Raw genomic sequence first — 24,837 nt, forward strand, 5'->3', positions numbered from 1 at the left:
TCTCTGCTACACAACTATTAGAGGAGCAGGGGCCACCCAAAAGCAGTCAAAAATTGCTTGTGTAGATCAACCCAGCAAAGGGAAATTAAAGTCCAGTACCAAAGTCCAGTACCAAAGTAAGGGACGCGGGTGGCGCTGTGGGTTAAACCGCAGAGCCTAGGACTTGCTGATCAGAAGGTTCGAATCCCCGCGACAGGGTGAGCTCCCGTTGCTCGGTCCCTGCTCCTGCCAACCTAGCAGTTCAAAAGCACATCAAAGTGCAAGTAGATAAATAGGTACCACTCCAGCGGGAAGGTAAATGGCGTTTCCGTGCGCTGCTCTGGTTCGCCAGAAGCGGCTTAGTCATGCTGGCCACATGAACCGGAAGCTGTACGCCGGCTCCCTCTGCCAATAAAGCGAGATGAGCGCCGCAACCCCAGAGTCGGTCACGACCGGACCTAATGGTCAGGGGTCCCTTTACCTTTACCAAAGTCTCTGTAATTATACTGGTTTGTAAAGTTGAGATGGTCTACTGCTCCCAGCCTTTCCTGTGATAATTCACTCCTTGCCTACTTTGTTGGTATTAACCATGTTTTGGAGTAATGTGATTCACCTTTGCTCTGCTTCTGTCTGTTCATTCTCCTTAAAAAACTTTAAATGACCAATGGTTGCAGTGCTGATGACACAGATGTGATACACCTTAGGAGCAGAACTGCAACCCATGAGTTGAAGAGATATAATTCTACAGAACCACACCATCTAAATGCATGTTCTCACTCTTCACTCCCCCAAAAGCTGTTTATCTTGTTAGAAACATTCAGTGGTCCCAAGGAATAATGGGATAGGGAGAAATGGCCAACTAGTAAAGGTAAAGGTACCCCTGCCCGTACGGGCCAGTCTTGACAGACTCTAGGGTTGTGCGCTCATCTCACTCTATAGGCCGGGAGCCAGCGCTGTCCGCAGACACTTCCAGGTCATGTGGCCAGTGTGACGAAGCTACTCTGGCGAGCCAGAGCTGCACACGGAAACGCCGTTTACCTTCCTGCTAGTAAGCAGTCCCTATTTATCTACTTGCACCCGGGGGTGCTTTCGAACTGCTAGGTTGGCAGGCGCTGGGACCGAACTACAGGAGCGCACCCTGCCACGGGGATTCGAACCGCCGACCATGTGATTGGCAAGTCCTAGGTGCTGAGGTTTGACAAAAGTGGCCCAGTATGCATTGCAAGGAGACAAAACACTCCAGAGAGGAACTTTTCCTGAAATGAGTAAATTCTGTGTTATCCCTCTGATGTATCAAGCAAAACCCATTTTGCCACAGTCATTCAATAAAGCTGTTTACTAATCACAGAGAAAACAATATGGACTTAAGTTTGCCCCTTTTCACTAGAAGTTGTCTTTGCCATGGCAGGCATGTGTGCATATATATATATTTCTGATTCGGTTTCCATAGAAACTGGTAAAAAAGGAACACGTCTGAGTGGGAGGAGATGCTAATGTGAAAGTGAATGTTATTTTTAGGGAAGTCACAGGTTAGAACAATTACAGCTGAACTTGCTTAACTGCTTATCTAACAGGGGAATGGTGCTTTTAAAAGGTATATAAAATTTCTGGATGATCTTCCATAGGGCAGCCTAATTTTTTCAGCGAGCGGCTCCTGTAGTACTTTTGGCCTTTTTTAAAATCAAACATACTCAGTGCCAAGCTATAGAACATAACATTCTAATGCTAGCAGCAAGAAAATATACAGTAATGCATGGCCTTTTCTTTGGAAAGCGAGTGGTAGCTTTTGTTTATCGGAAATGAAATAGAGTGCATTGCTACTCTATGAAATATAAATGGTTGCAAAGTACACTACTCTCAGATTAGTAGAAGCTATGAGGAACAGGCTTGCAAGATAGTGTAACAAGTAGTTCAGCACCTGCCATTGGGCAGCTGTGTCAGCTTGGAAAGGTTACTGAAAGACCAGCAGATTAAGGCTTTAATCCGGTGTTCCCTCACCTGTACGTAAGTCCCAAAGAACTCAGTGGTGCTTACTTCTAAGTAAACATGTACAGGTTTGGGCTGTCGGTGCAGTATAAATTTTCATGGCCTAGAACAGGGGTGTCAAACTCAAATTCACCGGGGGCCGCATCAGCAGTTTGGTCACCCTCAAAGGGCCGGTTGTATCTGTAGGTCCTACAGTAAAGTGGAGGTTTCCTGTGTAGAACGGCCGGCACCGCTAGAGGGCAGACGTTCTCTGGCTTGTAGGCTGCCGTGCATGCGCTGAAGAGGCGGCTTTCTTGGGTCAAAAAAAAAAAAAAAAAAGTGAGAATAAAAGGTGAAGGCTGGCGGCCGGCGGTGGATACACGGGCCACATGACGAGGTCTGGCGGGCCGGATTCGGCCCGCGGGCCTTGTGTTTGACACCCGTGGCCTAGAATCTCAGCTGGGGGATACATGACAATGTCCACAACTCTGTGTAAAGCTTAAAATATGGAACAGCAATTGCTGATAGCACCAGCATCAGAGTTTGACTATGTCAATTAACAGCTATACTGGGGCAGGAAAACATGGTATCTAGTGCAGCTTAAATGAATGGAATCAAACTTCTTGATTAGTCTCAATCCAGCTATCTGACACGCTGTTCTCCCTCTGAAATTCCTCTGGCAGGGAACTCCAACATTCATATAAAACATGGAGTGTTCTAGGAAATTAAAAGGTTCACCCACTGGTTTCTAAATGTTGCCATTTCTGATGCCAGATTTTTGTTGATTTCTTCTTTTGCAGAACTGGCAGAGGATAGCATGGTTTGATCCAGTTGTATGGACTTGCAAAAAGTCAGGTCCCTTCTCTTTACAGTTTACTCAAAATAAGGCAGACATAGCACTTTGCTTTTGAAAACAAGACTTCCTGACTCTGCAGGATTTTCCAGTGGGCTTAGAAAACGCTAGACACACAACGACTGTACATAGAATATTCTATGAGATGCAGTTGTGCTTCCTTGTGCCTCTGTTCTTCCTGAATAATTTCTGAGCCCTGAGTGACAGGAAGGATAAAGACTTCCAAATTAATTCGTTCAGTTATAGACCCTTTTGTGTTTTTTCCCTGTGCTTAAAGAAAACACTTCCTTGTTAGACAGACAAAGGGCAAGATCCAGACCAAACTAAGCAGCCTTAAATCCTGGTGATTCAATGGGAGAGTAGAACAGATGCTCAAATATCTCCCAGTGAAATCAAAGTGCTTAACTGAAATTAAAGTCCTGGGTGATACCTAATGTAAACAAGAAGATAACAAAACAATATTCATATGGAAAATTAAATCACTGCGCTTTGTCTTTTTTTGTCTGTCTGCTTTGAAGACAGCCTCGTTTAAAAGCTGAAATTATTTCAAGACTATTCAGGAACATCAAAAGGTGGAGCCACAGGTATCTTTGCTATGACTCTAATTATGAAGTCTTGAAAGTGGGAATCCATTTGTCAAAAACACATTCTGGGTCAAAACTTGTGTTAGTCTAAGTTAAGATTTACCTGTGAAAGAGGGCTTTTTATCCTTCTTTTTCTTTTCGATTAAACTTTTTTATTGTAATGTATTAATAAAATCTTATAAATAATGAGAAATAAAATAAAACGAGAGAATGCGGGTTAGGTTGCTGCACTCACAAGTGTGTCCCTTTTATGAATCCAGTTAATCACAGCTGACAGGCTGCAGTCTTGGGAGGAAATGTTTTGCTCAGCGCAAGGAAGGAATCTCTATTAATGGAACCAGGTGATGTGAACGCAGTTCCCTAGGCAAACGTGAGAAATGCACCCGGGAAGGAAACATCGCTGATTTTGGCCCAACCTTGAGAAAAATGTTCACTCAGAAGTTTTGGAGAGCCAGTTTGCCACGTATCACACAACACGGCTGCTGCATCAGCTTATGTGAAACCACTGGGCTTTTTTAAATCTCCAAGGTGATTGTTCTCGCATATAGGTTATATCTTGATAGGCGGTAAGCTTCCCCCACCCTGGGCCCACAGACTTGGTACGGTAAAAACATAAGGGTGCTACTGAAACGGACCAAAGGCCCACTTTGTCCAGGGTTGAGGAAGATGAGCCAGCATAGTCCTTTGTCAGCGAGGACAGGCACTGAAGTCCGGCAACATCTGGAAGGCCACAACCTCCCCATTCCTGGCCTACACCCATAATTCTGTTTGCAACAGTGACCAGCTGGATGTTTCTAAGGGGTGTGTGAGGAGGGCATAAAGCTAATGGCCAAGTGATCAAACCAAGTGGCCAACACTACAGCTTGTGTCCATGCAATTCACAAACACCGTATGATAACTAGCTATACCTGTGGAAGACTGAATTCTTGTGAGGAGGGAGAAGAGGAGGCGGAAGAAGAAGAAAAGAAGAAGAAGAAGAGTCTCTCTCTCTTTCTCTTTCTCTTTCTCTCTCCCCCTCTCTCTCTCCAGTCTTCCATAATTTTATGAATCTCTTTGCCCTTTTATGGTACTTCCTGTGCATCACAAACTCATAAATAGGGATGGAGGAGACAGGGGGGAGAAGGGGAAGGAATAAGATAGCAACCTCTACTGCTCCAACAGCCGTTCCGTTTTGCATAGCTCCGTCATTTGGTGGTGTCACTTCAACTTCGACTTTTGCAGCGTTTGGGGCACCTGAAGCATATTCCAGAAATTAAAAAACAAAACGTAAGCAAAACTGAGAACATATCAGTTACTTTTCAACCGTTAATCTGTAAACTCATTGAAGAGTTAAGCACCGGTATTTAATTAGCTGATATAAGAGTTAGTTTGAGACAAAAATAGTCTAGCTTAAACCTACTGAAGCCAGTGGCATTCAAAGGAGAGTCAAACTGAATGCTAACAGAGTTTAATATAATATCTTTGTAATCTTTACCTTCTTTGCTCCAATATCAAGTCTATTAATTAATCACCTCCTTGTTTACACAGCTGCTCATCCAGAGCGAATTAGTCTCTTGTCGTGCATCTGCCTCTTACAGACACAGCCAACTCCCAGGACCGCAGGTGGAACTGCTCAGGAGATGAAACTGGCAGAGAGAAGCTCTGTGATTTGCTCCTCTTTGCCCATACATAAGCATTTATGTTGCAAGAGTGGAAGAATTTGTAGTGCTTTGGGATTCTCCTAGTTCCTGTTCCGCTAGACCTGACTGGTGCAAGGATAAACCTGGGCTATTCACACACATCACAATTTAAAGACTCATGAAAAGGTGAAGGAGGAAGGCATAAAAAACACTGCTTATTCTGCAGTACATATATTCTCTGACTCCTAGCCAGTCTCTAGAAGAATGTGGATGAGGGATGCGGGGCTATCCCTTAATTGAGGGACCCACACGTGTATCAGCTGGTGGGTTGCAAATGAGCCAACTTGTTGACCATCATTAGCCTGTGTGATCACAGAGGATTATCTAAGCCAGGGGAGGGAAACTGGCTGAGTGGGACTGCCCAGCTGTCAATCAGCTGATTCTAGTATGATGTCAGGTGATACCTTCAAAGGGGTTCACTGTCACTGCATCACACATCATGTGGGCAGGTGGGTCTGGTTTGGGAAATGGCTTGCTGGGCCTAATTAGGCCGGTGGGCTGCTGTTCCCCACTGCTGATCTAAGCTTAAATAAAATCAAGCATGGAAAAAAAGACGTTGCAGAAGGAAAGCTTGTTCTTCACTTCTGCTTTCAACTTGGCAAACGCAGTTGCACCACATATACCAAGAAGCCAAGGGCTTCACACAGGGAAGAATATCTGCACTGGAAGACAGATGAGAATGCCAGACCCATCCACCTTGTGCAGAACAGCTGCAGGTTTCTTTGCAACAAAAAAAGTACCTTCTATTTTGCAATTATACTATAAATACATAGGTATTACCTCAATTTTTTAAAAATGCGGTATTTTCTTGAGTAAAGTATAGCATTTCTATTCACATATTTAATTCTCTCCTCTTAGGCAAAGATCATAAGACAACCTGGCTGGTAGCCAGATTCTGCGCCCAGATTTGTAGGCACAGATCATCCTCTAGAATAAAATAGCTTACTAGGGAAATGCTTAAGTTACCCTTTGGGGCGCCTAAGGGTCAATTTTGTTTATGCTAGCCCAAATCTCAGTTGTACGGGTGTATGTATATATCTCAATTTTAACTCATGAGCTAACGCTGCAATCTGCTCCGATTGTATATTTTATCTTTATGAATGCTGTTTTTATTGTGTTATGTTATGTGAGCTGGTCTTTGACCGTAATAAATTATCTATCTATCTATTCACATATCCGCAAACGAAATAATTAAATATTATTATGTTTTGCCTACCGGCATGATTAGCACTTCCATTCCGTTTTTCACCGTCCTCCACCTGACACTTTTTGGCCATCTTATGAAGAATAGATGCCCTTTCTTTGAATTTTCCTGAAAGAAAGAAACACATTTGTTAAAGCATAGCTATCGGAGGTGGCGGATTCCTGTTACTGCCTCAGCTTCTTGCACTGTGAAACAGCAAGCTGAACTTATATCTTCCAACTTGAATAGCTGCAAAACGGTGGCTTAGTATTGTGTGTGTATTTGTATCATCAGAAGCTACTGCAAGGCTGAGAGACAGCACCTTGGACCAAGGGGGCACATGGATTTGGTTTCAATTAACGCTGAATGACGAAACCTGTCAGAATTAACACCAACTTTTATTAATAGGATGACTGCTATGCTTTGCCTTTCCCCCCATTCCTAGGAGACAAATTCCAGAAGAGACGACTAACAGCTCAGTCCTATGCAAGCTTACACTAGATCTCACTAAATTAAATGGATTGCAGCCTAAGAGGCCTGTGGCAGCCCAGAGACGAATGCATTAATTGTGGCAAAATCAAATGTCATGCTAGAGCCCACCTAGTAAATATAGGGGTGAATACCAATGATATCTGTCTGACTGCACAACTAACTTCTGCATGAGCAATGAGACTTCCTGCTCCTCTCCTCCCCCTATAGCCCACCCGCCGACCCCAAAATCTTTTCCAGAGGATCCCCCAACCCTCTGGAACAGATAGGGGGGTTATACCGCAAGGGGGCGGAGAGGAATTGGAGATTCACTCATGCAAGGGGGGGGGGGGAAATTAATTAAAATGTTTCTTTTGCCTTCCTCTGAGAATCTCAAGGTGGTATACAACAGTTTTAAGACACATATGAAACACTAAAACACAAACAATAAAATGCAGCCAACAAATCATACGCTATTTACTTATCAATTAATCAATAAAATACTTTAACCCAATAAGACCTTTATGCAACTCGGAGACCTAACTGCATGACATTTGTAATTATCCTACAATATATTTTCTCCGTTCTGATAATGAATTTTGATAATGAGCAGGAACTGGCTGAGAGAACACCATGGACCAGTGTCTGATTCAAATTTAATGTTGTAAAACAACCCAGAGTTTGCAGCAAACCAGTTTCCCATTTTATCTGAAAATAAGAACCTGTCTTTTGCACAAACCAGGATACTTCCCATGATGGATATTGTTTTGCTCTGTTGTTGTCTTTGGACAAAAAAGCTTGGCATATTTGCTAAACCATGAAAAGCCTACATAGAAGAGGTGAAAGTAAAAAAATGAATGTATGTACCCTAAGCAGAAATCTGTTTTTACAACTGCATTCAACTCCTTTGCCTGGGGGATGAGGAGAGCACATGATTGTGTCTCCAGCTATAACTGGGATCAGCCCGCAGCACGGACTTCCGGTATTCATCTTAACAATTGCTTTTCAATTAGTAGTGGAGTGATTTAAGGATATAGCTCAAATATAATGGTAGGCAGCGGGAAATACCGAATATTTGTGGGGAAGTGGTGGAAGAGAAATATTTTCCTATTTCCCTTTTCATTATGTTTCTGAGATGCAGACAACAATGGTTTTTGCCCTAAAAAAAAAAAAAGACCTTCCTGAGATCAGATTAATTTCTAAAAATGTAACCTTTGTGTTTTTCTGAAAGGCTTTTGGAGAGCAGAAGATGGCTGGATGCAGAGAAGCAACGGAAACTGGGACTAGGAACATAGAAGGTTATCTATGAAGGCATAAAGCTTGGATATAATCATGTAATCAAATAAAAGATAAACATGGCAATTGATGGACACCAATAAAATTCGTCTCTCCAGCGGCAAGATTCATCCATCCTGAAGCATTTTTATTATTTGATGTTAGCAGTGTCCGATGGATGTATTTTAAAGTTGGTACTGGTTTGACACAGAAGAATGCACTTGGCAAACATGGCACAGCTTGAAAACAGGAGCATTTAATACAACGTAATGTAATAGTGAGATCAATGGGTGCTTCAAGAAACAAAAGCCAGACTATATAAAGAGTGGTTACAAAGAGAAATGAAGAACCGATTAATGAGATGTCATCTGTTCATTAGTTAGTTCATTCTAATGCAGTGGAAAACGCAAATCTAAAATAATAGGTACAAAACCTCACATGGTAAAGAGTACAAATCTACTTATGGGTAGAAAAATGGATACAGATCGATTATGGAGTCATCAGAAGAGGCACACAAACAGAAAAGGCTGTTTACAATCTGGTCCTATTGGCCGGGTCCTATTGCAAGATCACACCTGTTCCTCTTTCAGCCAGAGGGACTCATGAACAGGCAGTTGTTCCAACCCCCCAACAAAGCCAGTGGTTGCCATGACTGCCAGGGCCATAATGGGGAAAGTGCTCATTTCAGCCGCTTAGCATGACACTCAAGAGAGCAAGGGAGGGGAACCTGGCATTGTTAATCTAAAATCCCACCATCCCTGACCACTGGCCATGCTGACTAGGTCTGTTGAGAGCTGAAGTCCAGAAGCATTTGAAAAGCCAGCCCCATCCACACAGCAGACTTTTCCAGTGCTAAAGGTAAAGGTAAAGGGACCCCTGACCATTAGATCCAGTCGTGGCCGACACTGGGGTTGCGGCGCTCATCTCGCTTTATTGGCCGAGGGAGTCGGCATACAGCTTCCGGGTCATGTGGCGAGCATGACTAAGCCGCTTCTGGTGAAACCAGAGCAGCGCACGGAAACGCCGTTTACCTTCCCGCCGGAGCGGTACCTATTAATCTACTTGCACTTTGATGTGTTTTCGAACTGCTAGGTTGGCAGGAGCAGGGACCAAGCAACGGGAGCTCACCCCATCGCGGGGATTCAAACTGCCGACCTTCTGATCAGCAAGTCCTAGTCTCTGTGGTTTAACCCACAGCACCACGCACACCCCACTTTCCAGTGCTACAGGAGCCCTAAGAGCTTGGGAATCACGAGCTACAAGGAGAATTTGTCTTTGCCTCCGTCATCCGATACACCTTTAGAGCTGCAAACCAATGTCCGAACAACAATATCACCACGGCAAAACTTTGGAGCCCACAAAAGCCAAGAAGGCCAATGCAATTCTCTGCATGCAAATGCAGAAGAGCAAGAGTCATGCATTTCTGAGAATTGCAGGGCTGGAAAGGAGCTTCTTTCATGTCTGACATGGAGCTAATTTAAGGTGGATATGTCCAAGTATAGATCTGTAACTGCTCTTTAAAAGGCTTTATACAGAATTATTTTTATACTTGTGGAAGATTACCAAGGCACAGCAGCTAAGCACAAAACTTTTCAAAACATTTTTGCTACAGAGCCTTCCACTAATAATGGGCATAAAAAGGTAAAGGGACCTCTGACCATTAGGTCCAGTCGTGGACGACTCTAGGGTTGCAGTGCTCATCTCGCTTTATTGGCCAAGGGAGCCGGCGTACAGCTTCCGGGTCATATGGCCAGCATGACTAAGTCGTTTCTGATGAACCGGAGCAGCGCACGGAAACGCCGTTTACCTGCCGGAGTGGTACCTATTGATCTACTTGCACTTTGATGTGCTTTCGAACTGCTAGGTTGGCAGGAGCTGGGACCGAGCAACGGGAGCTCACCCCGTCATGGGAATTCGAACCGCCGGCCTTCTGATCAGCAAGTCCTAGGCTCTGTGGTTTAACCCACAGCGCCACCCGCGTCCAACAACGGACATAGTTTGTGGCAAAACGCCAATCTTACTTCAGGTTCGAGATCCATTCAGCACCAAATTAGTGAGAGAGGGAAGAGCAAAGTGCCTCACATCCTTCCATGGATTCTTCCTTGCAATTGCCCTCTCCCTGCATTACGATTGCAAAAACTCTCAGTGCAGTTCCACCTTTGGTTCAGCCATGGGGAGGAGACGATAGTAGCATCACCCATCTCTCATTCATCCATCGAAAACTTTGGATAAGGACTGCGTGTGCTGACAAGATTGAGCAAACTGCTAATTGGAATAGCTTACATTTTTAAAATGGCTGCACAGGTGTAAACTATATCTCAGTTGTTAATGTGGATTGCACAACATCACCTAACCTCGATGAAAACACTCACATCAATTAACCAAATATTTTGATGAAGCTCTGAACAATTTGCACATAGGTGTTTGCAAGATCGAAAGGTCATCTCCTAGCCTTGCTATATCCGAAATGAGAAGTATGATTAATAAGTTTCACTGGGTCTTGCGTTAATAAATCTAGGCACATTTAGACAGCAGTCTTTTTACACACTTAGATGGGAGTGGGTCCCACTGAACTCAGTAGGCCTTGCTGTGGACATGATCAGGTTTGCATGAAGAACAAAGTTTTGAAAGTGTGTGCTATGTCAAAGCAAAACTGATTTGCTGTATGGCAATAAAAAAAGAAACAGCAAATGCGAGTTGATAAAAATGTTAAGAAGTATGGCAGCACATCACGCTATGTCAGTGAAATCATGCAAAGAGGAACTGAAAAAAAAACCCAAGAAGAAGAAGAAGAAAAGTAATCACAGTAGTTTTTTTTTTTTTGAAAAAAAGAGTATAAAAAAATGCTGAGACAAAAATTCCAAAATATTTCTTACCTTCTTCAGTCATTGTGTCATAATATTTTAGCTTTCCATATGATCCAAGCTCTACAACATCATAGTAAAAGACACAGAGATAAGGAAGCAGCAGACATTCAAAGTAATCAACATGCTTTCACACATTCTCAATAAAATTCACAGCAATAATCTTTCTGCAGAGTAGGGAAGCACAGCTTGTCAAAATGAGAAGTATTTATGAAAATTGCTTCTGTAGTTAATGTAAGCATCTTGGATAGGTTGGTTGGAGCACAAAACGCAGTACGTTTTGGGGTGTCACTGGAAATTACATTTTCTCTTCTAGGGTTACGTTTGAAGTTTCACCTTCTGGGAATCTTCTTTTGTAAACTACAATTTTATGCTACGATTTAATATTTATTTAGCATCAATAGTCTGCAAGATGCCTAAGAACACGTTCCGGTGAAAGCCTATTTAATGTTTATTGGGATACAATTGGAGTTTTTTTTATTAATTTATTTTAAATTTTATACCACCTTTTATCCAAAAATGCCAGGGAGGTGTACAAAATTAAGAACATAATTTACACAGCATAATAATAAACAAACATGATAATACACAGCATAATAATAAAATAATTGTAAGAACAGCCCACCCTCCCAAATTAACAGGCCATAGATATTTAATGGCCTGGATAAAGAGGAATGTCTTTGCCTGGAGCCTAAAGATAAGTAATGATGGGGAAAGCATTACACAGACTGGGAGCCACCACAGAAAAGGCCCGTCCTCGTGTTTTAACCCTCCAAACCTCTTGGGGGGGGGGACATAGAGAAGGGCTTTGGATGTCAAGTACAGAGTTTAGGTGGGTTCCTATGGGGAGAGGTACTGAGCTCTTGAGCCATGTAAGGCTTTTAATCATTTAATTTAGGTTGTGGCTTTTTATGTGATATACTCTAAATATACTTCATTTTGTTTTTCATGCAGACTGGGTGGGAAGTCAAAAAGAGCTGCTGTATAAGAATGGAAAACGATGTAATTGTAAAACTGAAAACTTAAATAAAAGAGGGATGCTTCAGAAATGTACATTACAGCCGCGCTGTGATTTCAAAGAAAACATCTGAGTCAGGGAGCTTCTTCACCCCTTCGTCAAACAGAAGGAAAAGCCTTCTGCAAAGTGGAATTATCTTGTAGCACCAATGCAGTAAAGCTAAGATTATATAAGATGCAAATCAACTGTGGAAACAGTGTTGGAACTCTCCAAGTTCAAAGGGAAAGTTCCACTCTGAACTGGAAATATCAGCTCATTTTAATACTTGGGGGTGAGTTAATTGTTCAAAATGACTTTCAAAATTATTCATGAGATAAGTAGGGGCGCAAAATAATGACAAATTAAGGCAAATTCTTTAGAAGCACTGTGATTCCCCCCCATCATTATGTTCTAGTCCTCCTTCGGTAATTCCATTTCTGAGCATTTATCACCGACTACCAAAACTGAAGCTTTGCAGAGACCTAATAATAGAATTTCAGATGTTATTCTCCCTGCTTTAATGGAAGCACTTAGAAGCAGCAACTTAGCAGCAACGGTCCATTATTTCGCTCTTTAGTAAACTCTTTCGATTGCATGTTCTCTTCTAAAAACGGTCTGGGTTCAGGCACGTTTCCATAACACTTGATCTCTCTCTTACATTTAGATCTAAGATAACAGTGACGATTTTCCAATCTTAATTGCTAATAAGTAGAGGGTTTTGTTTCCTGATAAGTATGAAATGTATCTTACCTGTGCATCCCTGTACTGGCTAAAATGTATAGTCAATTTAAGAAATGACAGCCTCTTGCTTGCTATGCCACTGTTCAGAACTTACAGTTACGTGGCATTTACTTCAAAAAGTAAAAAACCAGGAAGTGGTTGAGTTTTTAGGGAAATGTGATTTTTCGGTTGACTTGCCTAAGATTCCTGAATGCCCTAAACACACCTCGTGGCGCTATCTGCCAGGAAGGCATGAATAAGTATCAGTGCCACGACAACGGTTAAACAGGACTTGCTTCAGAAGGCTTCCTTAATGAGAAAACCATTTTCACATAACTCCCCAACCCATGATATTTACAGTAGGAAAGGGACAGAGCAAAAACATAATTAAAAGGGTACTTGAGAAGAAAGAGGCAGTCTTGCATTCAGGTCAGGTCCTTTAAGTTTTTAAAAGTTGACAAAGAAAATTCTATATTTTAGATTTTTGAAAAATTAAAAAAATCAGCTCTTAACATTTGGTGGTCATGGTGAAGGGGGAGGTTGGGTGATTCTCTTGTCATAAGTGATTGACACAGGCAATATCAATTACATTCCCAACCATCTTACACAATTCATCATCTTAGGAGGACTGGTGTATTTGTCTCCAACTCATCGTTCAGCCTGGACACTGAGGTCCAGCTCTGAGGGTCTTCTGGCAGTTCCCTGCAAGAAGCGAATTTACAGGGAACCAGGCAGAGGGCCTTCTCGGTGGTGGTGCCCGCCCTCCCATCAGATGTCAAACAGATAAACAACTATCTGACTTTTAGAAGACATCTGAAGGCAACACTGTTTAAGGAAGTTTTTTATGTTTGAAGTTTTTATTCTGTTTTTAATGTTCTGTTGAAAGCCGCCCAGAGTGGCTCAGGAAACCCAGCCAGATGGGCGGGGTAGAAATGATAAATTATTATTATTATTATTACAAGAACAAATAAATGGCTCATTTTTCTACTGGCATTCATAATGCATGCAAGAACAATTGCATTCTGTTTTGTTTTCTTTTAATATAATTTTTATTGGTTTTTACACATGTTTTCCAAACATAACATCCCATTTTAAACAACAGTAACAAACTTTGGTTATCACAGCCTAGGACTTCCATCAACCTCAACTGATGGTTCCTTTCTAATTTTGCATTTTATTATTATAATTATTGCTATGAAATCCAAATCCTAAATAAACTCCTTCTTTGTCTTCTTTCACAATTATTTATATAGTTCTCCTTACAAAACTTCTTGTAACCCTACAAGCGATGTCAATTGATTACAATTGTCTTTCAAATATATCATGAATTTCTAAGCACAATTGCATTCTGACATACTTTTGGCATTCAGAGTGGGGTTGAAAGGAGGAGCATTCATAACACATGGCTCTGTCTAAAACAGGGGTAGGCAAACTAAGGCCCATGGGCCACAAGTGGCCCGCAGGGGTCGTTTAACTGGCCCACAAACTGCCCCCAAACCGAGCCACCCACTTGGCGAGTATTTGCGTGCTGCGCTAAACTGGTGCAGCATGGTGCAGGGACTCGCTTCCACGGTGCCAGAAATCACGTCTGTGGATTCTCAGATGCCGAAACATGCACGATCCGGCCCACGGAGGGATCTCCGCTGGAGTGAACCGGCACAGGCGAGGTAAACCTTGCCGACCCCTGGTCTAAAAGCTGTATGAAGGACTACATAACACAGGGGTTGGGCAAGGCTTACTTTGCCTGGGCCGGTTCACTGCTGCGGAGCCCTCTCCATGGGCCAGATCACAGGCGCACATGAGCGAGCGTGCCCGTGATTTCCGGCATCTGCATAATAATAATAATAATAATAATAATAATAATAATAATAATAATTTATTTATACCCCGCCCATCTCGCTGAGTTTCCCCAGCCACTCTGGGTGGCTTCCAATCAAGTGTTAAAAACAATACAGCATTAAATATTAAAAACTTCCCTAAACAGGGCTGCCTTCAGATGTCTTTTAAAGAGAAGAAGATAGCTGCTTATTTCCTTCACATCTGAAGGGAGGGCGTTCCACAGGGCGGGCGCCACTACCGAGAAGGCCCTCTCCCTGGTGCCCTGTAACCTCACTTCTCACAATGAGGGAACCGCCAGAAGGCCCTCGGAGCTGGACCTCAGTGTCCGAGCTGAACGATGGGGCTGGAGACGCTACTTCAGGTATACAGGACCAAGACCGTTTAGGGCTCTAAAGGTCAGCACCAACACTTTGAATTGTGCTCGGAAACGTACTGGGAGCCAATGCAGATCTCTCAGGACCGGTGTTATGTGGTCCCAGCGCATCTGCGCAGACGCCATTTTGGGCACTGCGAAAGCGAGTCCCTGCACTGTGCTGCACCGGTGGATGGCTCATGGGCTGGTAAAACAACCCCCGTAGGCCACTTGTGGCCCACGGGCCTTAGGTTGCCGACCCCTGACATAACAACTCTTCCCACTTCCTCCTGAATGGGAGCAGCAGCGGTTTCAGGTGCAGCCACAATCATTATCTTAAGCTGACATTCTTTGGGATCCTGGAAAGAGAGTTTATCCTTAACGTTGCTCATTTAAGGAAAATAATAGCGCCTGCCAAGTGGAAGTTTGAGGAAGGTACCAGGACAATCTCAGATGGATATAATAATCAAGGAGGAGGAAAGAAGAGGAGGTGTTCAGGGAAGGAATTTATTAAAAGAAAGAGACTAGGAGAAATGAAATAAGTATCATAAATTAACTGGGGGTGGGGGAGAAATGCAAAGGATTACATATTGCGATCTGAAGTGGTTTTTGAAAGGACGGAAGGGAGAGGGGTCATTGCACCACATGCCTCAAATCAAAGAATGAAAATGAACAACTAAGCAAAATATCAGATGCCCAGTATTTTGTAATCAGATTTTCCCATTGACAGAAAAGATATTAATAGAAAGGAAGGAAGGAACACGCTAGCAAACGCAAGAGTAGGAAAGAAGAAATCAAGGCCATAAGTGCACAACATATTGGCACAGCTAGGGATCTGAAAGGTGTGTTATCTGTGTCTCCAATCTAAGCCTAAACAGATTCACTAGTCTAGGATTATTAATCACTTTTGTTTCAAATTCTGATACCTCAGAATTTCTGCAAATGCATTATGCAGAATCAGCCCCTGAGTAAGTAAGCTATGGTTTGTTTAGCCTGTGGTTTCTTTCAACTATGGTTTGGCGTTATGTCCAAACCCACCAGGCTTGCTTAACCACGAGTCATTCAGCCACTCCTTCCCAGTTTCTAGCCAAGTTACAGAGGTATGAGGCACGAGCAGTTGGAAAACAAACCAACCTTTATGGATGCTGCAGATTCTCAGAAGACAAACAATTACCCAGGATAATGGTCTGGGGAATACTTTAAATCCTTAATAAGTGCCCTAAGTTAATGCTATTATTAGCATAATAGGTGAAAAAGCAGTGGCATATCGATTTCTTTAAAAAACGAAATGCATTTTGGATTGTGCAGCTTTTTAAAGTATCCTGTTTAGGATTATATTCTTGCCATAATATTCTTGCCATACATTTATTATTGCTGATTATTAACAATATTCACTAGAAGTTTGCACATGTTCAGGCAGATATAGAAGCACATCTTTTCCCACAGGTCTTGTGCATTCTTAGTCTGAAGCATCTCTCATCCAATCTCTCTTAACGTTCTACACATCTCAGCTCTTAACTCTCAGCTGTTCGTCCAGCAGCCATTGTATGATATAAACTATTGGTTTATTCAACATTGCCCTTGCCATACTGGGTCCTATTAATCTCCCTCTTGGCAGTCTCCTTTTCCAGGAACTTGTGTCTTCTTAAGCATTCCTTTTCAGATTCGTTTCCGCAGCCAACACAGCACATACAAGATGGAGATTTACAGGCAATACAAAGTGAAGATTGAAAGCAGATTCAGGTCTCTCTTATAAGTTGTATTCTATCGAAGTTGATAGTAATTAAGATTTTTGATTTATTTTCTAGCTTGTTTATTAGTGCTTTTTTTGCCACCGCCGCCGCCCCACCCCCCGCAGCCTGCTTCCTTTCTGGGTGCTAATTAACTGGCAGACAGAAAATCAAACTCATATTAACTTCCAATCTTAGTAATAGTGAAAAGAAGGAGGTATCGCTGACCCAGTGGCCTAATTTAAGGGCTATTATGCGATGCATGGACCCAATGACTGTTCCTCTCTCTAGATGATCCTCCACTCCCGAAAGCTTCTGTCTCTGGCGTGATGAACATCTTCTTCTGAGCATGTGATGCTCATTGCTGAACTCCCTTATCTTAAAAGGGAATTTTGGTAACGAAGCTTCATACCTTGGTTATCTCAATCACAACATAATTATCTCTGCCGACAGGAGTGTCAGCAGTCCATGACTAGTCCGCCACCTTTCCTCCCTGGAAGTGGCAATGTTGCAACTTTTTAGCACCCCACATTTTTGGAATTTGAAAGTTGAAAAAACACTCCACTCTGACAAGGTCCCGAAGCCCTCCTGCCGCCTTCCCAAAATTCAGTAAGTGCTTGCCTGGCTTTGGGAAGCAGGTGTGAGGACTCTGGCAGAGTCCCTGAGTCCTCCCTCCTCCTTCCCAAAGCCTAGTAAGCACCTGCCCAGCTTGGGGACAGAGGCCAGTGGGCTCGAAGAAGAAGAAGAAGAAGAAGAAGAGGAGGAGTTTGGATTTGATACCCCGCTTTATCACTACCCTAAGGAGTCTCAAAGTGGCTAACAATCTCCTTTCCCTTCCTCCCCCACAACAAACACTCTGTGAGGTGAGTGAGGCTGAGAGACTCCAGAGAAGTGTGACTAGCCCAAGGTCACCCAGCAGCTGTATGTGGAGGAACAGGGAAGCGAACCTGGTTCACCAGATTACGAGTCCACCGCTCTTAACCACTACACCACACTGGCTCTCTAAGACACCTGCCAAAGCCTGACACCTGGGGTGCTGCAATAGGAGCTTGGTGCAGTTGCCTGTGGGGAAACAAATAAATGGAGACTGGGTTTCCTCTGCTCACCCGCACAAAATCGCAACTGCATAAGTAAAATAAGTTTAAGATTAAAGTTACCTGTACACATTTGTAAGTTTGGGGATTAAGACGGAATGGGGTGAAAGTACACTTAAATAATCACATATTTATATGGTTCTTTTTACGAATTAAAAAAAAAAAAATGCTTCAAGATGCGATAACTTATCCTGCAAATTTCTTGCAAAGTTTAAATAATGCCAGTGGATTAAAAGGACTTAAGAATCAAGTGATGTCCTGATATGGCAAGATAGCTAAGGACACAATTTTTTATTACACGCTTTTCCTGGATGTAAGTTCCTTTTTTTTAAAAAAAAAAGATATTTATTAAAGTTTTAGACAATAAAACAAACTTCACATTCACAACCAAAAAGAAAAAACACCATCACAATCAATCAAAAAAGCCAAAAAAGAAAAAAGTACAATAAAAAACCCCCATACAAGATAGAAGAAAAAAGACATGGGAAAAAACACACATAAAAAACCAATTTCTTAGATATTATTTTCATAACCCTCCTTCCAGACTTCCTCACATCTCCCTTTTCTGTGTTCCCTTTTACAAAATCTTATTCAGCAATACTTCACCCTCTTTCAAATCTTATTTTGTATTATACATTTCAACTATTATGTCTCCAATTTTTCCCTTTATTATCAGTTATTTGAGTTTGACATAACATTATTCTAACTTCACCTTTGTTCTTATAAACCAGTTTTTGTATATTCCTTTCAGCTATGTCACTAATGCCATATTATCTTTATATCCTGCATCATTCTAACATTCATACAGTTTACAATGCTTTTGCAAGTAGTCTTTAAATTTCTTCCAGTCCTCTTCCACCAGCTCTTCTCCCAGGTCTCAGATTCTGCCAGTCATTTCTGCTCTGGATGTAAGTTCCATTGAGCACTGTGGGACTTAGTTTTGCGTAAACAGGCATAGACTTGTGCTGCATGAAAATGAGCTACAAATCAGGAAATTCCTAGCTTTAATGTTTGGTGGTTTACTGTTGTAGTTTTTATCTATTGTCATAATTTTATTATGTTTGTTTATAGTCATAAGATGTCAGCTGCCTGTAAATGCAGTAGTGAACGGTGAGACAGATACAAATAAAGCTCATTTTCTTAAGCAAGCCATTATCTCTCAGTCCCTCTCTCTGTAACTGTAATATGGAGATAATCGTGCCTCCCTTTTTGGTACAATTTAATGTATGCGAAGCATTTTGAACACTCTAAAGCACTTTATGAATGCTTTAGATTCCCAGAAGACAAACAATTACCCAGGATAACTTAATGGCCTGAGGAATACTTTAATCCTTAATAAATGTCCTAAGTTAATGCTATTATTAGTACAATAGATGAAAAAGCAGTGGCTCTCCCCAAACCATCTCCCTCAGTGGCCATCCCACCTGATGGTTCAACACGTGTAACATTAGCGGGACCACTGGACTATATGGAACTTGCAGAACTGACTGGGAGACTCTGAGACCAGAGAGAAGAGACGGTGGAAGAAGACTGGAAGAAGTTTAAAGACTACAGTGGTACCTCGCAAGACGAAATTAATCCGTTCCGCGAGTCTCTTCGTCTTGCGGTTTTTCGTCTTGCGAAGCACGGCTATTAGCGGCTTAGCGGCTATTAGCGGCTTAGCGGCTATTAATGGCTTAGTGGCTATTAGCGGCTTAGCGGCTATTAATGGCTTAGCAGCTATTAACGGCTTAGCGGCTTTAAGAAAAAGGAAACAAACTCGCAAGACGTTTCGTCTTGTGAAGCAAGCCCATAGGGAAATTCGTCTTGCGGAACGACTCAAAAAACGGAAAACTAGCGAGTTTTTCGTCTTGCGAGGCATTCGGCTTGCGGGGCACCACTGTATTTGAAAAAATATGTTACTATTTAAATATTAGAATAGCTTTGGAAGTGGATATAGGCTGTAGGGTTAGAAGTAGAAGATAATTTATTTTAAAATAGTATTATTTGTAAGGGATAAAATATGAAGATTTTTATGGTAAAAGCAAGTGTGATAAAAAAAATGGTTACAAATTATGATATATGTAATCTGCTAAAGATGAGTTAAAATGAAAATCAGGTAGGGGGGACTTGGAGAAGTTCACCCAACAATGTTTAGAAAAAATAAGATAACAATTTGTTTGTATCGTTTGCTTTTTTGTTTTTGTTATTCATTTGTGTTACAAAATGAATAAAATTTTTTGGGAAATTTTTTTTTAGCAGTACCAGTTTGCTAAAAAACTCTTTGAACTCTCAACCCCTTTCCCCTTTTGTATTGTATCTACTAGACCGTAAGCTTGTATAAAGGAACTGTACTTTTTAAAAAATAAAATCTTTATGCAGCACCTTGGTAACTTTAATCACAATTGTCATCGTCATCATCTCACAACTAGATGACCGCATCACCTGGAGGATTTATAGTTTTGCTAAAATAATATTTCAAGATCAGAATAAGATCACCCAATTTTTGAATACACGCATTTCTGTTCTTGGCTTATAATGCAGACTGAATATTAATTCTGATCCAGCTTTCCCCTTCTCTTGTCTCCCTCCTGCCTGATCTCCCATGCTTTCCCCCTCAACCTTTTAAGAAGACTGGATTTCTGGAATATCCATCTAAATACTTTTGTTACAGGAGAGGAGAAGTACCCGTATTTTTTGCTCTATAAGACGCACCAGACCACAAGACGCACCTAGTTTTTGGAGGAGGAAAACAAGAAAAAAAATATTCTGAATCTCAGAAGCCAGAACAGCAAGAGGGATCGCTGTGCAGTGAAAGCAGCAATCCCTCTTGCTGTTCTGGCTTCTGTGATAGCTGTGCAGCCTGCATTCGCTCCATAAGACGCACACACATTTCCCCTTACTTCTTAGGAGGGAAAAAGCGAGTCTTATAGAGCAAAAAATACGGCAAACCTCCTTCAACACTGTGTTATGTTTTTAAAAAATGGTTCTGAAAGGCTACACAGCAGCTGCTTAGGGCAGATGATGCAAGACAGATGCAGAGCTATGCTTTGAAGGAGAAAACAAAGAAATATAAAAGGAGACAAATTATACAATTTGGTTGGGTGTCTTGGGGTTTGTTTGCTTCTTTTAGTAAGATGACAGAAGATATGAATCTTATTTAATTTTTAAAAGCTAACCTTCACAGTCCAGACAGATTATTACTGGCAAAGCTAATTTCAACTGAGCAGCTGCAAAGCTTTCAGTGGCAGTTGCAAAGCTTTATACAGTCAAGAGAGTCCCAATCGCTTCTGACAACATTTTCAAGCACATGTACTTATCTGAGCGGAGACTTGGTAATGCTTAGAACGTAAGGAATGAAAGAGTAGCAGCTTTTCCTTTAAGACTGGTGAACGGTACATCATTTGGTTAAAAATGACAAAAAAACCCAAGATCTTCGTTTCAAAGAGATGTGGAGTATTCACTTTTTTAAAAAAGTAATTAAATAGTTTTCAAGTGAAACCCAAATTCCTTGCGCTTCTGATACAGAGCAATTTAAATTTTGCAATCACTTGAGTAAGCAAATTATGAGAATATTCTCATAGTTTGCTAACGTACGATTACTTATTTTTGGAGAAATTCGAGCCTTGCAAATGCAAGCGTTATTTCAGAAGACATAATCTGTATGAAAAGCTAAAGCCAAGACTTAAGAACACACACACACACACACACACACACACACACACACAGCTGCATACATACAAAACACACAAACAGGGCTGTGTCTACATTTGTCTATTTTATCTGAAGGAAGAGGAATTGTTTCAGCAGGGCCTTGTTTAGAAGGCTGATTTTAAACCAATGTTTGTGAATGGGAGGTTTTTGCACGTGTGGAAGCCCTACTGAGATGAAAAGAAAGCACCCATTTTGTCAACTGTGCCCGAAGAGAACAGGAGAAAAGAATCATTAGCTGCAGAAGGCAATTTTAAATAAAATTAACAAGAGGGAAAGAAAAGCAACAGAGAAAAAAAACACGTTGAAGCGATACCTTCAGCAAGTGGATCAAGAGTGTGAATCATAAGCTGGAAAATGCTGTTCCTCATTAGACTGTTGTGCAGAGATGCAGAGCTCCCACCACGCTGGAGACGGGGCTTAGTCTAAAGGGAGAAAGAGGGGGAAAAACTATTTAAATCCTGTTCGGAAAGTAAATTTACTTCATGTACTACAACGCTGTGACTCCTCCCTACTATGTATATAAAAGCAGGTATTGTTATTTTTTACATATTTTAGGAAAATAATTAGATAACACAATAAGGTCGTACAGTCAGGACTAACCCGCTTGCTAAACGAATTCAGAGGCTGTTAAAAATAAACGAAGAATCAATATCGGAAATGTTTATCAGGACTATTTGGACTAATTAAGGAATGAAGTGCAAAATTAGATCATCACTCCCCGAACTTCAGAGCATGGGAAGTCACCCAAAGATATATAATTTGGCATAGCTGCTCGGCTTTTTTAATTGTATTATAATTTGGAATGTTTTAATGTGGTGTTTATTGGATGGTTACAATGGAAAACTTAGTAAATATCATTTTTTAAAAAAAAATAATAAGAGAATACAGTCTTAAATACTTCACATAAAGCTAGGTTTTCAGTCCCTGGGTCACATTATATAAACCTCATAAACACCAGTACCTTAAGAGCAAATGACAAGTTAGTTGTGGCCATTGAAGAAGGGGCCTCTTCCAGCCCACAACAGAGATATTGAGCAAAATGAAGGCTCCAAATTGGTCTAAAAACAAGACCAGACATCTACCAAGGTAACTCTTCCCCCTTACTGGTTTGTGGCAGGAGTGGGCATTTGTGGAGGGGAGTAAAAAAAGGACAACTGGGACATTCAAGATCAAATCAGAAACTGGGACGGCTTCTGAAATTCTGAGATTGCCCCTGGAAAAATGGGATACTTGAAGGGTTTGCATGTTGTGCTATGACCAGTGTGGTTTGATTCCTTTTTGGTGCAGCAAAAGGAGGAAAACTGGAACTTTTGAATAGTGTGGTAGTTTTATTTCAACCGTGCTTTAAAGCAGGGGTTGGCTACATAAGGCCCGTGGACCCTCGTCGTCTGCAGCTCCTGCAGCCAATGGGAAGCTGCGCAAGCCTCCTCCGCATCGGAAGGAGCGCCGGAAATAGCATTTGCGCATGCATGCGCACTCCGGCCCAAGCCACAAAAACTTTGCCGACCCCTGCTTTTTAAGTGACATGTGAACCAGACCTATGGAAAAGCAATGAAGTTCTTAACATGATTTCCATATTCATATGCAATTCATTCTTCTGACTCACTGCAGTATTGTAGGTGGAATTATAACTCTGGAAATACGGATGACTGTAAGATATACGAGCAGTTGGTGAAAAAGAAAAGAAAAAAATAACCTGCAGGGCAATTCTTTTATAACCAGGGGGGTTTGGTTAGGCACATGAGCGCTGGGAGAGGAGCTAAGCATGACCTGGGCAAACACATTCACAAAACCGTATCCACTGAGGTGAAACGAATGAATGAACAGGCATTTAAAGAGAGTTAGCTATCAAAGGAAAGGGAAATGTGTCCTTGGCTGCCAGTTAGCCAATGAAAGTGAAGTTCTTCACCTAAACTGGGCCAGACAGCTTCTACACCTTGGTTTCTTGTGGGCTGCAAAACTGCAAGGAGAGGGGCAAGCAACTACAATACAGTGGTCGCTCGGGTTGCGAACATGATCTGTGCGGGATGCACGTTCGCAACCCGCAGCGGTGCGTCTGTGCACATTCGGGTTGCGTTTCAGCACTTCTGCGCATGCACAAAGTGCGATTTAGTCCTTCTGCACATGCACGACTGCCGAAACCCGAAAGTAACCCATTTCGGTACTGCTGGATTTCGGTGGTCCGTAACCCAAGAAAACGCAACCTGAAGCGTCTGTAACCCGTGGTATGACTGTATGTGGCTTGGTGATTAAGGCCAAGGAAAAATGGCAGACTCTGACTTGTATCCAGTCCTAAGTCATACTTGACAGTAGACCTATTGAAATTAAAGAGCATACCTAACTAAGAATCATTCATTTCAACAGGCCAACTGTGAATAAAACTTGAATAAAGCTTAGTTGGATGCAATCCCTCTCTATATGCATCCATCTTCCAATAAAATGCAAAAGTAAAATCCCATAAATAGTTTTAGCACTAGAATTCTAAGTTTTACAATTACATCTTCACATATATAATAAAAAAAACTGACTATGCATTTTAGAATCAAAATGACTAGATATACAAAGACACTTGCTACTGCCTACCGTTAGTGTCTGGTCATCCCCGGCATTTGACTGCATGAGTGGAAAGGGGGGAAAAAGACAAAACAAAAGAGTAAAATGGATGACAAAGCATGCTAATGTTTTCAAAAGAAAGTGTTAAACAAAGTGTCAAGACAGCACAAGAATTTCTCTCTCTCCCTAGAAATGCTAACATACATTCTCAGTCACATCTCAGTGTCATGCAACTCTTAGACATTTATTCTAGACATATGCATCCGAATCATTCATCTATGTAAATAAATATGTAAATAAAGGACCTCAGAGTAATCTTGCTGTAAGAAGAACGGCTTGAAGAAATAAGGATGATTGCCTTGACATTTCGAAACAGAGACTACATACCTACTATACCTGTAATTGATATTTAGGACCAATGAGGACTTCCATTAAAATGTAAATCTCTTCAGAGAAGTAATGGTTTGGACAGTGGAAAAGCAGTCCCACATCCCAATCCCCAACAACTTGGAGGCTTCCCATGGATGCTATTTACAAATTTATTTAAGTGCACATAACTGTATGCACACAATTAACTCCATGTCTCCTCACATCTAGCTTGGCCTTTACAGGAGAAGTATAATAAATAATAAGTATAATAAATAAATAATAGGACGCGGGCGGTGCTGTGGGTTAAACCACAGAGCCTAGGACTTGCCGATCAGAAGGTCGGCGGTTTGAATCCCCGCGATGGGGTGAGCTCCTGTTGCTCGGTCCCTGCTCCTGCCAACCTAGCAGTTCAAAAGCACATCAAAGTACAAGTAGATAAATAGATACCGCTCCGGCGGGAAGGTAAATGGCGTTTCCGTGCGCTGCTCTGGTTCGCCAGAAGCGGCTTAGTCATTCTGGCCACATGACCCGGAAGCTGTATGCCGGCTCCCTCGGCCAATAAAGCGAGATGAGCGCTGCAACCCCAGAGTCGGCCACGACTGGACCTAATGGTCAGGGGTCCCTTTACCTTTTATAATAA

The 24,837-nt window shown here is 41.8% G+C and overlaps 1 protein-coding gene across 5 annotated transcripts in view; it reads right to left on the bottom strand.

Moving 5' to 3' along the window:
• Window positions 1–24,837, bottom strand: part of SLC24A2 (solute carrier family 24 member 2) — an 88,736-nt gene that overhangs the window by 11,795 nt on the left and 52,104 nt on the right. For 2 of the 5 annotated variants that reach the window (XM_077921003.1, XM_077921004.1), the window contains exons 3-7: window positions 23,859–23,888; window positions 21,589–21,697; window positions 10,863–10,913; window positions 6,277–6,372; window positions 4,526–4,614 (exon numbers count right to left, since the gene is read on the bottom strand). In XM_077921003.1, coding sequence (XP_077777129.1) covers window positions 4,526–4,614; window positions 6,277–6,372; window positions 10,863–10,913; window positions 21,589–21,697; window positions 23,859–23,888 — 375 coding nt within the window. The remainder of the gene's footprint in view (window positions 1–4,525; window positions 4,615–6,276; window positions 6,373–10,862; window positions 10,914–21,588; window positions 21,698–23,858; window positions 23,889–24,837) is intronic. The other 3 variants (XM_077921005.1, XM_028712195.2, XM_028712198.2) reach the window with 3 other exon arrangements.

This window comes from Podarcis muralis, chromosome 17 (assembly GCF_964188315.1).
Source record: "Podarcis muralis chromosome 17, rPodMur119.hap1.1, whole genome shotgun sequence".
NCBI classification, from domain to species: Eukaryota; Metazoa; Chordata; class Lepidosauria; order Squamata; family Lacertidae; genus Podarcis; species Podarcis muralis.